Source organism: Coloeus monedula (genome assembly GCF_965178545.1).
Source record: "Coloeus monedula genome assembly, chromosome: 9".
Classification (NCBI taxonomy): Eukaryota; Metazoa; Chordata; class Aves; order Passeriformes; family Corvidae; genus Coloeus; species Coloeus monedula.
The window spans coordinates 22,686,372-22,702,048 of NC_138789.1; the positions used below are offsets into that span (position 1 = coordinate 22,686,372).

Sequence of the window (15,677 nt, forward strand, 5' to 3'; positions counted from 1 at the left end):
TTGACAGGTATGTCCATATGTTGCACATTTGTATAGCCACATAATATGAGAAACTATTTTTAATGTACTCTTAAATTTCTAATGCCAGAAGTGTACTAACAGAAAACACCCAAGTCAGAATACGGCCCAGGCTACAAGAGTTTGCTCCCCACACCAGGTGGCACCAGACAGCTTTAGAGAAAACCTTTCAAGGCAAACATTCCCAAGCAGACCTGGGACTCATCTTTTCTCGTCTTTCAGAGTATTTCTAGGTACTTTATAATACTCTTGCATCTTCTGCGCTCTTCCTCCTGAAGGAATTTAAGAAGCCTCTAAATGTTACATGTAACATACACCAAAGAAATGATGTATATGTACTAAGTATGGCAGTGATAAATAAAAAGTTGATGGATTTTCGTATACTATTAGCAACTTACAAAACCATTCCCAAATGAACTCTAGATTTCCTCTCAAGAGCTTGGGGACAGAATCTTATCAGGCACTTTAAGAAACAGCTGGGGTTTTTTTTCACCAGAAGACATTCTGCAATGCAAAGTATAGAGCATTGCTCCAGAATAATTTTCAGTGTTTGAGTAAAGTCTTTCACAAACTAAATAACACCATATATAGCCAAAATACCGGTTTTCAAAATATGAAGCTTCGTCTCCTCTTTATAAGCACGAAGCAATGTTTGTACAATACAGACACTTACCTTTTGGTTTTCTTTCACTGTTGTCAAGGTTCAAGAACTTTCTGTCTCTCTCTGAGTCCTCATTCCTCAGGCGGTTTAACATTTCCTCCAGTGTGTTGACAATATCAGCAAATGAAGGACGCAACTTTGGATCCATCTGTGAATGCACACAAACCAAATAAGTCCCTGTGGGCTTGTCCATGCTATTCTGCTTACAGGGTGGACAGAAAGAGGGACAATCTGAGGAAACTGAGGAAATTCGAGACAGTTTTAAGTGTGTTGTCATTACAAAAAATCCTACGTAAAGAAGGGGAAAAGCAGTATTCTATTACACCTCTCACATTTAGTTAGCAACTTGTAAATATTCTATGAAGAGGATAAATTTTAAATTGAAAAGGTGGGAAACTGTCAGATTCATGCTTTGTGAGGGGGGTTGGTTGGTTTGCTTGAAACAGCTTGCATAGGACAGGATTTCTTTCTGGACTCTGGTTATCAAACAGATTATACACCAATGTTATTTCAAAAGGATTGCACAAAACAACACAGCTATGTCAGCCTTTAAAAGATTGTAATTCTTCCATCATCTCCTTGTGGCTTTAATTAAAACAGACCTAAATGGCACTGCTGATTTTAAAGCCAAAAATGTTGTATTTTTCCATCTGTTAATTAGCCATACTATTTGGTATACTGGTCTATCGTGTAAAGAAGCAAGGGTGGTTATATAATTTGACAAAATTATAAATTAGGAAAAGGAAAAATCTCCCAGGTAAAATATTCCCCCTACTCATCAATATGCATTAGTCTGTATTTCTCAGTGTGTATTTATTTATTCATGCTAGCAGATACAGATCTCTAAACAAAGTCCAACACTAAAATTGTACCACAGGGCAAGCAGCTTCATTTAAGCAGTAACTTTGAAGGCATTTCATCATTTTGAGCATTGACCCTGTATATATGTCATAGGCTTCACTACTGTAGGTAGCAACATCTAATTCAGCAGCCGAAAGTTCACTTCATTCCAGTAATAAAAAAGATTCCGCTTGACCTGATTGCTGTTTCCAGCCTTCTAAAGGCTTTTTCAGAATGGACAAGCCCAGACAGATCTCACCTCTACAATGGGAACAGTAGTGCTTTCTACACAACAAACCCCAAAGACCTCCCTGATACTGCCCTGCAGCTTGTTTGAGATGGATTTTTCTGAAGAGAACTGGTATGATCAGCAATGCCAGAACACCTTCTGGCAACAAGGGGTAAAAGGCTAAAAATTCATATGTACAGTAACAAAACCAAACAAAGAAACCACACTTGAAGAGCTCAAGAGCAGCAAGAAAATTGTTCTAAAGCAGCAGCTGGAATTTCCTGGCATTGGAAAACATATTTTTCTGCATTCCCTATTTCACTGAAAGAGTAGGGCAGGGGCAGCACTGAAGCACACACTGTACTCTGACAAACTTACTAATTTGGGAATCTCAGGGAGCTGTTGCAAGCTACAGGAAGTTACAGGAAGTAAAAAGAGCTCTCTGGCTATTTTAATTTGTGCTAGGTAAGTTCCAAGACAAGAGCAGCAATGGAAAAGTTACTCAGAGCAGTATTTGTCTCTTCCATCCCTGAGAAATCCAGATTCTGATCAAATGGAAGAGAAGGTTCCTTCTCAAAGCAGCAGTTGCCCACAGCTTAGCTCATCCTGGTAAGCTTTTTGCATGATAATTTATGATTATATTTATTAAATATTCCCACATGTATGCTTAAAATTGTTGGGGAGCCTTCCTTGCAGGTGCTTATTTACAAATCCTCACACTTTGTAACAGTAAATTAAATTTTAATCCACTACTCATACATGTCAGTTATTGCTGGTTTTCTTAGTGTGCCTTAAAACACATTTGCTGGCTGTAGAAAATCTTAGGGCTTTGCACATTAGTTCAGCTGGGCTATACAGTTCACACCTTGTTGACCTATTAAATAATAAAAAGCTATATAAATGTCCATGTCTCAGAGCAAATTACCACAGCAATCACCTCTTACTGAAGAACAGCATGTTTAGGAAGATATGAGAAAGCTTTATCTGTTTACTCCATTTTCCTTCTCCTAGGTGAGTGGTATATGAATTCCAGCATGCCCCACACTGAAATCAGCATATTAATGGCTGGATCACAAGACAGTAATTTCCATTTCAATTCAGTGAAGGGACATTTATTATACAGGAAGTTGCATTTGACAGTAATGAGTAGGAGAAAACCGTTTTTTTTCTGAGCACACCAAATTCTTACATGAGAATATAAGGTTACTGCCCCTTCCTTCATGAACAGTTTTACTCTGATTTTCAGAGTTGAAAAATTGCTTTGAATCATGCACCATGTGCTTGGATGCAGTACCATTTCTGGAGTCTGCAGCTGGGAGTTGAGATTTCCAAAGTCAAATCCTACCTCTAACCAAACCCTTTAGTGCTCATGTAATCAAAGCACTTCATAAACATGAGTCAGATGTACCACTGTCCAGGTGAAGTAAGCTCTGCTGTACTAAGGTGAAACAAGAGGAGCTACATAGCTCATCCACAGTAAGTTCCACAAACACTTTTAGAATTAAATTATGCTATGTGGTGCCAAAAGCAGCAGTCAGTCATTGCCCCCATTCTCACCTTTATACTGCTCTCTCCTTGAGCATGGGCTTTTGAACTAATACAAAGTAAAGAGAGAGGTTGGGTCAAAAATAACCATCAAAAGCACAAAGAGATGAGACTTCTTCAAAGCACTCACTTGGACACAGTGCTGGCATCGGTTCCAGCGCAGCCTGGTTGTGAATCCAGGGCCAAGTTTTGTGCAGTAAAATTTTTAAAAGCTGCCTCTACTTAAGTTGAGTAAACTGGACATTCCCAACTTCAGTTGAATGTGGTGGAAGCTCAGGTTCTCTTATTTTATATAAATTGGTTTACTGTACGTTGGTACTAGCAACTCTGTTACAGGATAACCAGCAGAAGAGATCTACTTCCCTGGAGTTTTCACAATAAGGAGCCAGGAAGGTATCCAGCCCTATCACAATTTTACTTGAATAATTGCCAGAAAATTCTCTCCATACAGCACATGGCCTATAGCCTTACAGATATTAAATCATTTCGGTCCAAGTTTGGATTTTATGACACAGGCTAAGGATTTGGATGTCAAAGCCCTTTTCCAAAAGGCATCATATAGACACTTTAGAGTAGTTTAATGCCTGCTCTTGATTTGTTTGTCCCCTCTGTTTGTAAGAGCAACTCAGTCCTTCCTTCGTAACTCAGCAGGTCTGCACACAACAACAGCTGGATTTTGTCAGCCCGAGGGTTAGCCAGTGTCAATGGCATCCAACTGGTTATGATCAGCCTGAGCAGCCTGCAAGAAGCTGTTCAGTGTGCCAGACCTATTTGTTTGGCATGACAGAACACAGAATTGCAAAAACACAAGGCAAACCTTTTAGCAAGGGGAAGGGAAGGATTATAAAAACTGAAAGGGACTTCTGGGTACATTGCTTCTATAGGTGAGCTCTTCAAGTCTCTTCTGTAAATGCTCTAAGTTTTATCTTCAAAAGCCAGAGGGATTTAGAGAACTCCAGTTTAGATCTCTCCCCCTGAAGTAAGATACTCACGTTACAGCAGTTGAAGGCCAGCTGGAGGAAGTCAGGAGGACAGTCTCCCACCATGTGCTGGAAAGAATCATAATCTAATCCAAAATTCTGTACAAACGACAACAAAGCATAGAGAAACAAATTAGGTCTTCCATCTCGCTCAAAGCATCATTTTTTTAGGGGGTCCCTATGTGAAATCATCAGGAATAACCATGAACACCTTCTCAGCAACCACAATTACAGAGGAGTTTGAGAAAACTCCATGCACACTCCGAACTGCAGCGTTCCCAGTGTGGATTACTGATACAGGATAGCTGTAAGACAATGGGCTGACACCAAAGCCCATCCTTCTTCCTGGATTCAAATGCAGTCCACTGCATTTGAAATGTTGCCCATGTGGATTTGGAAACAATACCTTATACTATGATGTTTCACTATAGTGACTTTCACAGTGCAAATTAACAGCCTACTCTAAAACCAGAGGTTTTGCTATGGTGGAAATGTTATCAGTTAAAATGGCTAACTTCTCAGTGGATGGTACTGGTAATACAAATTATCCAGTTCCTTATGTGCATGTCTATAAAATCTGAAGGGCAGACTAAAAAAGGATCTCTTATTTACTGCAGTTTGAGACCTAAACAATTTTCCATTTTCAGAAATGGAGGGGGATAGACAATTTGGAATAACCCCCACCGAGGGTCAAAAGCTGCCCTGCAGATGGGATGAATAAAGAAAAGAAGTGTCTTTAATTAGTCAATTATAACTCAGATCCACAGTGCTTAGTAGAGTCCACACAAAATAAGGGTGAATTTATTTTAGCTGCTGTTAACAGAGCCCCTGCCCCTTTCACAAGGGGGGGCGGCTTAGTGCGTGCAGTGTGCCTAAAGTGCCCCGTTTTGAACCTGGCAAGAAGTCCACATGAGCTATCGCTCCACAAAAGGAAGAGTTTGCATTGCAGTGCTCTCGATGTACTGCCAGTTAGGGGCAGAAAGGATTCCCATGAGAATTGCAGCAGCACAAACTCTCTGAGAAAGTGTCTTCAATGGAGCTTCCTACAATAACAGCATAAAGAGCAACAGCCTTTTACAGGCTATTTTTAATGTCCCACCTATTCATCCTATCTTTGGCAGCAGTGGCAGAAGTTCTAAAGGCTGAGCCGTTATCATGGCAGACTCGCCACCTCCCACCAATGTTGTAAACACAACCACTCACCTCTGTGCGAGGCAGATAGTCCGGGTCTGCCTGTATTCTTGCTATAATCTCACACAGAATTATGCCATAGGAGAACACATCTGCCTGAGAGAAAAAATGAATAGACACATGGTTCAGCTATGAATACTCAGCGTTCTTATCTGCCACTGAGTTTCTCCTTACCCCAAATGGCTATCATGAAACAACAACACCACAGCCTTACAACACTGAGCAACAGCATTAGAGCTAACATTTTCTGTGTGAAGAAATACATACTCACAGAAAGCATTCTTGTTGCACAAAAGCAATAACTTTAAAATTCTTTCAAGAAAAAAAAAAAGAAAAAACCCACCAAATCACTCTTAATTCAGCAGTGTAAAAATTTAAAAAATAAAAAAATCCTTCCTTGCACAAAGAATAGTGAAGTTCCATTTGATATCTTACACATGGGAATAATTAAAAACACAGCCAAAACATGACATGCCTATATATCACTGTAGTTAGAAAAACAGGTTTAGAATACACATGATCACAGCCTAGCCAGAACATTAATGCTGCTGTTAAGAAAAATTACATCTTCCTCTTCTCAGTTCAGTACCTCTGGAAAAAACAGTCCTCCCAAAGCTTGAGATATCTAGCAGCACTGCGTATCAGTGCTCAATTTCCATGACGTTTAGTAACCACTTATCTGACTACCTCTGGAGCTGCACAGTTCCTCAGGTTTCCACCCACCTGAATTTTTCGGGTAAGAGAATTTAAGAAAACATGGAATACAAGTCTGCAGATCAGAAGCTTGCATCCCTCATCCCTTATGTATCAGACTGGCTTATATGTCACCTTTCATGCTGCTTCCTCTTTAGTCTTCCCCTTGGTAGGGTTAATAAAGAATGTGGCACCATAGATTTGGGTACTTTATTATTAATTTAGGTCACTTAAAACTCCTTAAAAGCTTTGAAATGGTAATTATTACTTTCGTTACTGAGGTAGTTACTGCTTTCCTGCAAGTTAAAAGTACCACAAATTAAACAGATTATTGACTTCTAGATATAGAGAGGTACAGGATATGGGCTTTATCACAGAAAAGCTACACTCGCAGGGCTGAAGTAATGGACAGAAAATCCTGTGTAAAGAAAAGATTGATTGAAAACACCATTTCTAAAAACCAGTGTGATCTCATCCTCCTCTGAAAGAAACATTTCCTGAGGACACGAACAGAAAGACGTAGGAATACCTTTGGAGAACATTTTGTCTCATCAAGGCATTGATGGACAACATTTTCTCTCATCTTAAGACATGCTGCTTTATATTTCATATTTATACACACATATATATACTCATCCATCCATATATATATACACACACAGAATCATGCAAATTTACACACAGACCTTTTACTTCTACCCAGATTTCACTAGTGTACAGTCAGGGAAGCAACTTTGCTTCATTTCTTGTGAGATTTGGTTAAATTAAATTGTGTTACATCAACAAAACATTACTATATTTCAGTATGTGGGGAGTTTCAGAATGGAAATAGCATAACAGAGAACAATCCTAAAGCCAATTCTATCTCCATATAAGATTACACACCATGAATTAAAAACATTAGCTATTTAACTCTCACTCTCCTTCAGTCTGAATGATCTATTAAGTACAGAAACACCACAAGTGAAAATAACAATAGTTTTAATATTATGGAAATTCTAAATCTTGCATACCACTACAGAAGAGAAACATTTGACAGCTAACTGCATTTATATCATGTACCTACCTTCTCATTGTAGGGCTCATCTCTGAGAACTTCTGGTGCCATCCAGAAGGGTGAGCCCACAACTGGTAACTTCTCACTATATAGATGTGGGATAGATATGGATAGGAGGTGGTGGGAGAGAAGGAAGAACCATTAATTAAATGCTCAAGCATTGCTACTAACTTTCCCAATCAATTACTCATATTTTATTTCTAGTTTTTAAGTACCCAGCCACTTTAAAAGAATGTTTTATTTTAAGATCACGGCTGTTCAATAGTTTTTATTGCCAAACTCTTGGCAGAGTTGGTTCCTTCATCTACACATAAAAAGGCTTGTGGTCATCAGTTTTGGGCTAGATGCCAAGCTCTCCATTCACCCAGCAAGACATGCAAGTATCATCCCTACATGTATATGCAGCTCTGAATGAAGTCAAACTGTATTTAAAATAATAAAGATCTACTAACTGTATTTAAAAAAAAACCCTAAAAATCAAGATTGACCAGATGAATCCTTTAATATGGAAAAACTAAAAGTAATCAGAATAGACCCAATTTGAAAAACCTGGAGTTTCCATAAGGCCGAATAGTGGGGCCTTAAAAAAGGCCTCCAGCCTTACACCTAGCTGACCTTGAGGGAATACCTATTTAAAAAAGAAAAGGACTCTGAAGGCCTCAAAGTAGCATGGCTTGTTACCAGCCAACTGGAAAGAACAAAGCTGCATTTGAAAATGGAGGTAAAGCTAGATAAAAACAAAATAGTGGGTAATGTTGCTTGTTTTAGTCTCAAGCTACCTTAACTGTAATCTCAGTTTTCGGGGCATCTCAAAGCTGGGTATTAAGGACACATTAAGGCACCTGTAGTGCCTTCCTGATTTTGTGATGGGTTCATCTGAACACAGCTGAAGCTTTCAGCACTTCACTGGGTACTCCACAGCAGCTACAAGATAAACATTGGCTGTACTTATCAGTAGTTTGGAAATTAAGATGTTCACTTTAAGCTTTAAGATCCAAAATTTCACCAATATTCATGCAAGCCTTCAGACCTCTCAAGATATGGTTTTTGGATATGTGCAGTTTAAGAACTGTGCATAGCTGAGATCAACTTTTATTGTTTTCTATGCAGTCAAAAGTGCTGGAAGGCTTTTTATTTATTTTACGCAGAAACACACACTGGAGAAAATCTGACAGCACATTTCACAGTCAGAATACTTTGAAATACACAAGTCAATATACAGAGAGAACAATGAAATCCTTGTCCTTGATCTCTCTAATGGAGGGATGACAAAAGGACTATTTTCAATTGTGACAATAGCTTGTGACAGTCCCCTGTGCATTCCTCAAATGAGTTAAGATTATAATTTCATCCTAGGGAAAGTAAAATGGTAAGATAATGTTAGACAGTAATTTTATAATTAATTTTATTTTGCTCTGTTATAAACCTGGATCTTAAAAACTAACCCAGAGGTTAAACAAGAATAATGCTGGAATGCCACTGAATATTGTTTATGAAAGAGGAAAGATGATAAAGTTGCTTAAAATCAACAAATGACATTTATTACAAAATCATCCCAATCCAGAATGTTGGACAGTATTTTTGTGTTTGTGTTTTGGTTTTTTTTAAACCCAAAATTCCCAAATACCAGCTTAAAAGATCTACTGAAAAGCTGAAGCAAATCCTCTAGTGATTGGAAACTTTTTGAAGAATAAATGTCACCAGTAAATATCAAAATGGACAGTAATTAAGGCTGGAACATCTTGGCTATCCAGCCTGCAGTTCCAGACTGAAGACTGAGGGTATGTTTTGCAAATTCTGTACCAGAGTGCAAAAACAGCCCCAGGGATCTGGCTCACTAGAGCTTCTGACCTGCAGTTGTCCTGCAATTCTCACTCCATTTAGATTAGCTCGCATACCTGTGATCAGGAATTTTCTCTGCTAAACCAAAGTCTCCAACTATTGCTGAGTATCCATTCTCATCATGTTTTATTAAGCAGTTCTGGAAAAACAAAACGAAAACCAAACAGAAGAGTTATTGTCTGGGCATGAAACCTCTATAACATTCCAGATTAAAAATAGATAAAAAAGACTACAAAATACAGTTTGGAAGATATTAATCTATGAGAAGCTTTTGTCTGAGAGCAACAACACTTTTCCCCTACCATCCCCCTGCACAATCACGTCTGTCAAACTTAAGATGCTGCAAACAGCCTTCCACTTACCTAATAATCCACTTAAAAACTTGCTGAGAAGGCAGGCAGCCACAGGCAGCACATACCCTGCTAAGTTTTCACAAGAATTAAGATGATTTAGCTCCCTTATGCTCAAATATACAATACATGCTGTTCATTATGACACCTTATATTTTCTCTTTACAATTTGCCTGCACCTGACCAGAATACAAGATCAGAGCAGACTTTAAATGCCTTTATATATTTTGTTACATTAGCTATTGAAAAGGAACTCGTTGCTTTGCAGTAAACTTACATCAGAAAATGTAAGATATAACCAAGTTATATGTGCTTTTAGGGTCTCAAAATTTTTTATTTTACAGTATATCATAAGACATGATTTAAGAGAAAAGTCTAATAGGGAAATGCTGTCAGTCTTCTCCTTTCACTGCCCTCCAGTGTCAGGACGGAGTGCAACTTAAGGACACATAGAGATAACTGTGCTCTAACAGCATCACATCACACACAGGGTATTATTGATTTCTTTTTGTCATTTATTTACAACTCTGAGAAATATGCTTTTACCATTCCAGTACCACATCTTTTCCCATTTCACCAAATGAATCGATAGCTGATTCCCTGCATTTTGTTCTATCCTGCAATAGGTGGAACAAGACAGAGAATTCTTTCCTTTCCCACATGCCTTGTCCCGTATCCTCCTGCGGGCAGTACAATAGCAGTGACAGGCAGCAAACCTACTGCCGACTCCTACCGAGTGGTACCCTGCATTAATTAGCTAAACAGCAGGAAACACTTTCTGGCTTTATTGTGCTTGGATATACAAAAGCCCCTTGCTGACCCCAGAGCATTAGCTTGTCTGTATAATGCAACTACCAAGAAAAGTGAGTCCCTTGTCTAAAAGATCAAGTTCAGGTCATCACTGTTTATATTATTCAGATACGATTGTGGCCCAGGCCATGAAGAGAGTTTTCTTCCTGCCAATTAAAAGGTTAAGCAAGCCACTCCTGTGATCATGTAAGGAAAATGCATGTCAGCCTCTTGAAACACATGCCAGGCTTCTGAGATGCAAAGCTTTATTTATTTAGCATGACTCAAGTATAACAACTACAGTTAGTTTGGGGATTCATAAACACGTACCACGTTAAATCAACTGTGCTTGCCCAAAGAGCAGCAAAGCTTCTCAGTTGCGGGCTTTGTTATCTTTTATCAAAGAGTGCATTCATTCAGCTCGCCTCTCTTTAAACATTTGGTCACTGTAAGTGGACTTAAAACTGAGAAGGATAAAACTTAACTGAAAAATCTTACTCCAAGGATTCAGACAAGTGGAATTTCATTGCATACCACACAGAAACAAGTCCATGAGGACACCAAAGATTTTGCAGTGTTCGAGAAGGCTCATACTATTTTATGCAGAAAAAAATTCAGGTTACTTTTCAGCCACAGATTGTTCAGCCACTGAAGATGATTCTTAATTCAACTTTTTTTAAAAAAAACTCTATAATTCATAAACACTAGTTTTAAAATATAGATTTCCTTCTTGCATTATACCATGACTATTTACATTTTGTTCATTTTGAGAAGCAAGACTCCAGTACTTAATTTTACCTTCTGGATTTTATGGATTATTGCTATTCTCCAATAACCCCCAATCTCCAAAATTTCGGGGGAACATTTACATCCCGACTAAGAACTATTTTCAACATAACTAAAAATCTGTCTGCTCAAGATCCACAATAATTTACAAGGCTGCTTTGATACCAAAAGGAAGCTTAAATGAAACATCATCCTGACAGCAAATATTCCTTCAGCTTCTTACCAGTATCTAATCACATCCTGTTAGACAGTGATACATCACCAACTGAAGCTGAACAATTCTGCCCCCCAAGCCCCAGGCAGTCTCAGCTTTCAGGTACAGTACTGAACTATTATACAAGTAGGTTATTCCTAGATAAATCATACATTAAACCAACGCTGCCTGACAGCTCTGAGCCCCTTCCCCGATGAGCAGGATTTGCCTGCAGCAGAGCCAGGCTGCCTTTCAGTGCAAATGCTTGGAGAGACCCAACAGCACAGACACCCCACTGCTGTGGGGTCCACAGGTCCTGCAGGAGAGGCCACTAACACCAGGAGAAGGCACTGGGGGAAAGCCTTGGGCAACATTCCTGCTGTAGAGTACTGATGAGCTCTTCTGCTGTGGTGGGCTGCACAATGTTAAATTACATAAAGAAGGAAGCTAAACTGTTCTCTCTCATTAGTGGATGCTTGTCTTTTGTTTGCACATGAAGAAATGATGAGTGTGAATTTAAATTCATTAGGATACGTATTCCAGTACAGGAGTGACTTTTGTATTCCTAGTTAAATCAGCCACAGGCAGGTGACATGCACCATACAATAAAATTCCAGTGTCACTACAAATGCTCACTGTGGTGAAACTAAACTGATTTAATTCATCTGGGGCAAATTTTTACATAGCTAAGCACCAATTTCCTGGAACACAGAAAGAATGAAAGCCCATTCCTAGCAAAATCAGTAGTAAGCCCTTTCTACATACACTAGCATGGTCAGATGTCACTTTTCCAGCCTGTGCTGCTCATTCAGGGCAAGGTTGTGCAGATGGTAAAGCTGCATTCTGTGCTGCAATTCTCCAAGCAGTCAAGGCCAACCCTCAGCACCATTATACTCCTTCTCCACACTTCCCATCTTAGTAATGCCATTACACGACACTGTGCCAAACCCACAACACAAATAATGGAGTTACCAGATTTAAGATGCAATTCATAAATAGGTAACATAACACAGCCCACTGTGGTTCATGTGCACCCAATGGAAGACAAAGAATTCACATTCTACCAACAAAATAAATCAAGATTGAAAAGGGACAAAACTTCATTAGAGACGAAAAGGTTGAAAAGAGCTTTTGAATTTAATCTAGAGGTAGTATCTTAGTAGGAAAGGTACAATAGTACAAACTGCACTGTTTATTCCAACAAAGTGATATTCTCAGTTTCTATTAAAAAAATAATGTTTCAATGCAGCATGAAGTAGTTTCATTAATGGATTTTGGCTCAGAGATGCAAGAGTTCAAACCCCTCACTAGTGCAAAGAGCCTCTCAACCACCGCCTATGAAATGAAACGCCAAGCAGCTTCACAACATGAGCTTTGAGAAAGCACTTTTGACTTACTATTGCACTATTTGTATAAGCTGCAAGGCAATAAAACTTGGTGACCTTTTCAGGCTTTCTTTTTGGACCTCTACATACAGGGATGTTCTTTTCTTTGGCAGCTCACACAGTCAAAGAGGACAGTATTTGACTTCAGCTGAGTTTTTGAGGGTTTTTTCCTCCCAAAATAGGGACCTCATCAGTCCTTCCTGAGGCAGTCTCTTAATAGAAGCAAGGAGCTCTGCACATGAGTCCTAAAGAGTTAACAGAGCTGTTTATGCAGACAGATGTGAAAGAACATAAAGCCCCCTTTGTGTTACAGGAGCTTAACATCTGCTTTGCACAGCATAATCCTACTAAGACGAATGCAATATTCTACTCTTCCTTTTACATAAACAGAAATGAAAATAGACTCAAGAGTTAAAATTAAGTTGCTTAGATGAAGAAACACCATCGTTTTATTTTATATTACATATAAGCTAAACTGCTCAGAGATTTTACTGCACTCCAGAAAACACAGAAATGCTACTGCAGTGTCATTTGCAACCTTCTGATGACTGTTACCGAATTAAAATAATTAAAGGCCAACTGAGATGTATCAGCTGTTTTAAAAGTGCTATCCCCTAGGAGAAACCCCACTGAGAATTAAATGTGTAACAGGAAGTTTACAGTACTAGATAGACTTTTGAAATTATTATGCTTAAGGGAGAGGTTCCATTTGGTTCCCAAAGTATCAGTAGAAGTTTAGTATTGAGACTATCATTAGAAATAGCCATCTGTAACAGCTATTTTTTTCAGTGCAAGCCCTCCCTTGCAGTGCAAAATATCCAGACAAGAGCTTATTCCAGCACAAAGGGGACCTTGCAACTGCCACAGCAACTATGAAACTCATCAGACAAAGGTGCTGTTCACGGCCTGGGGTTTATTTGGTTTTAAAGAAGAAAACAGCATACAAGGTAGGAAGTCAGGGCATGTCACTTTCAAGCCCAAAGGCAGTGAATTCATGTTACATCAGATAATCCACAGTAATTGGTTACATACATGATTCTGTCCCATAGTAACTGAGACTGCTCCTCTCTCAATGAGAGAAGGCTGAGCCATTACACACTGTGAAGTGAAAGCAGATGTCGGCAGGAATACACACACATACACATGCCTAGAGACTACAATTTCTTCATAGATTTTATCATCAATGGAGCTCACAAGGTTCCCTAAAACTGCTCACAACCTACTATTAATTATAAAACCTTGTTTTCAATTATACATAATTCTGCAAAACTAAAAGGCATTTGTTTGGAGGTTTGCCTGTTTGTTTTTAACCAACAGTTTTGATAGAGGATTTTTAGGGAGGGGGTGTAAACCATCAAAATATCAGCCTATGGTATCATACCAAATTTGGCATGTTCACAACTTGAAATGTGAAGAGACCTCTGTATAAGATGCTCCTGTTGCCACCTCTGCAAAGAGTAGACAGGGATAGAGTAGAACGGTATATGCTGCGTGAGGAATTTGAGAGCACAACTAAGGTGACAAGACAAGAGGATAAGCTCAAGCCAGGGACTGGCAGGGACCAAGACCAGGGTCCTGAGCCAGGGAAAAAAAAAACCCACATACTATTACAAGGACAGAAGAACTGCAAATACAGCAAACAGGCTGGGATCAGAACTAACCTGGAGCAGCAGAACCTGGGGAGAGCTAGAAATGGCTAAACATACTAAAGACCAAAACACAAAGAGACTGAATAAAGCATCGAGCAGGAGTATTAGGAAGAGAGTAAATGAAGTCAGCCAGACAAATTGTTTGACCAATAAGGTTGGTGGGGCAGGAACTGGGAACAAAAAAGAAAAGAAAAAGAACCCTTATGTACAAGGATGAAATGCTTGACCAGAGACTGGCATCGTACACTAGCAGAAAGTATTGGATAGTAACAGACTAGGTGTGATTGGTCTTGGAAAAACGGGCAGACTCCTGGATGTTCACTTCTCACTGCCAAGGAGTCTTGTTCCCCTCCCTATTCCTCTTCCATAGCAAAACCACACAATGTGTTTCAGCAATACTAATTAACAGTAGCAACAAATACAAATTAAAAATACTTCATGTATTAGTTACTGTATTAACTAAAGCAACAGACACCCCTACCATGAATCTCAAGCTTCCAACTCTAAAATGAAGTGCATAATGCCATTTTTTCCAAAACTGATAGGAAGTTGTATACAACAGACACTACATCATAAAATAATATTACATAAAAGATGGGATGTAAAACCTCTGCAACAATTTTCCTTTTTCCCCGTATGCATACACATTAAGGTAACATCCTTAATTACATGACAGTTTTTCACCTGGCATCCATATGTTTTAGAGCACACAATGGATTCATGCTGGTGGTGAATTGGGGCTGTACATAAAATACTTGGACCACTATTTCCAGGACTCTGACCACTCTTCCCACAGAAACAGTAGGGTGGCAGAAAGGCTGGGAAGAGATGAAAAGGAAAGCCTGGACTGCAAATGAAGCTCTTCTGTCTTGTGGTTAAGACTACTGCAGTGATGCCCTGGGATCTGGATTCTGGCCTTCCTCAGCATCACAGAAGAATTCTGTAACAAGGAAGCTACTTCAGCAAAATCTTCCACATATTGTTACTAATCTTGTGCTTTCTCTGCCTCCAGGGGTCAAACCTGACTATTTTATAAGTGCTGTAATGCTTCCAACTGCCTCTGAAGTCAGTGAGCATATTGCTTTGAACTTAAACATGTAAAATGCAAATACTCCAAAAAAAGTCTTACAGCATATACCCAATATTCACCAATATTCTTGCTTTTAATCTGTTGTAATACGGATGATCTTATTCATCTCCCTCATCTCAGGAATACTGTAAGAATAATTTCACTGGTATTAGGGCAGTCATTGGCATAAGCTGACAAGGAAATCAACAGTGCTTCCAGAGCAGGGTTTGAATGCAGTGCAAGTACAGTGCAAACAAGGTGTTGAAGAAACTACTGTGTAGCAGTAAGACAGTTATTTTGAGGGGTGAGGTAAAAAGGGATTTTGCTGTAATTTTTTTGCAGGCTGGATACTTCTTCCCTGTGCTTTCCTAAACATGGCTGTTTCAATTTTAAGTTACAA

At 39.1% G+C, this 15,677-nt stretch overlaps 1 protein-coding gene across 1 annotated transcript in view; it reads right to left on the bottom strand.

Moving 5' to 3' along the window:
• TESK2 (testis associated actin remodelling kinase 2) overlaps window positions 1–15,677 on the bottom strand; it is a 79,898-nt gene that overhangs the window by 5,936 nt on the left and 58,285 nt on the right. Inside the window, exons 6-10 of the mRNA XM_082287612.1 lie at window positions 9,113–9,195; window positions 7,224–7,299; window positions 5,477–5,560; window positions 4,286–4,372; window positions 692–827 (exon numbers count right to left, since the gene is read on the bottom strand). Of these exons, the coding sequence (XP_082143738.1) occupies window positions 692–827; window positions 4,286–4,372; window positions 5,477–5,560; window positions 7,224–7,299; window positions 9,113–9,195 (466 nt within the window). The remainder of the gene's footprint in view (window positions 1–691; window positions 828–4,285; window positions 4,373–5,476; window positions 5,561–7,223; window positions 7,300–9,112; window positions 9,196–15,677) is intronic.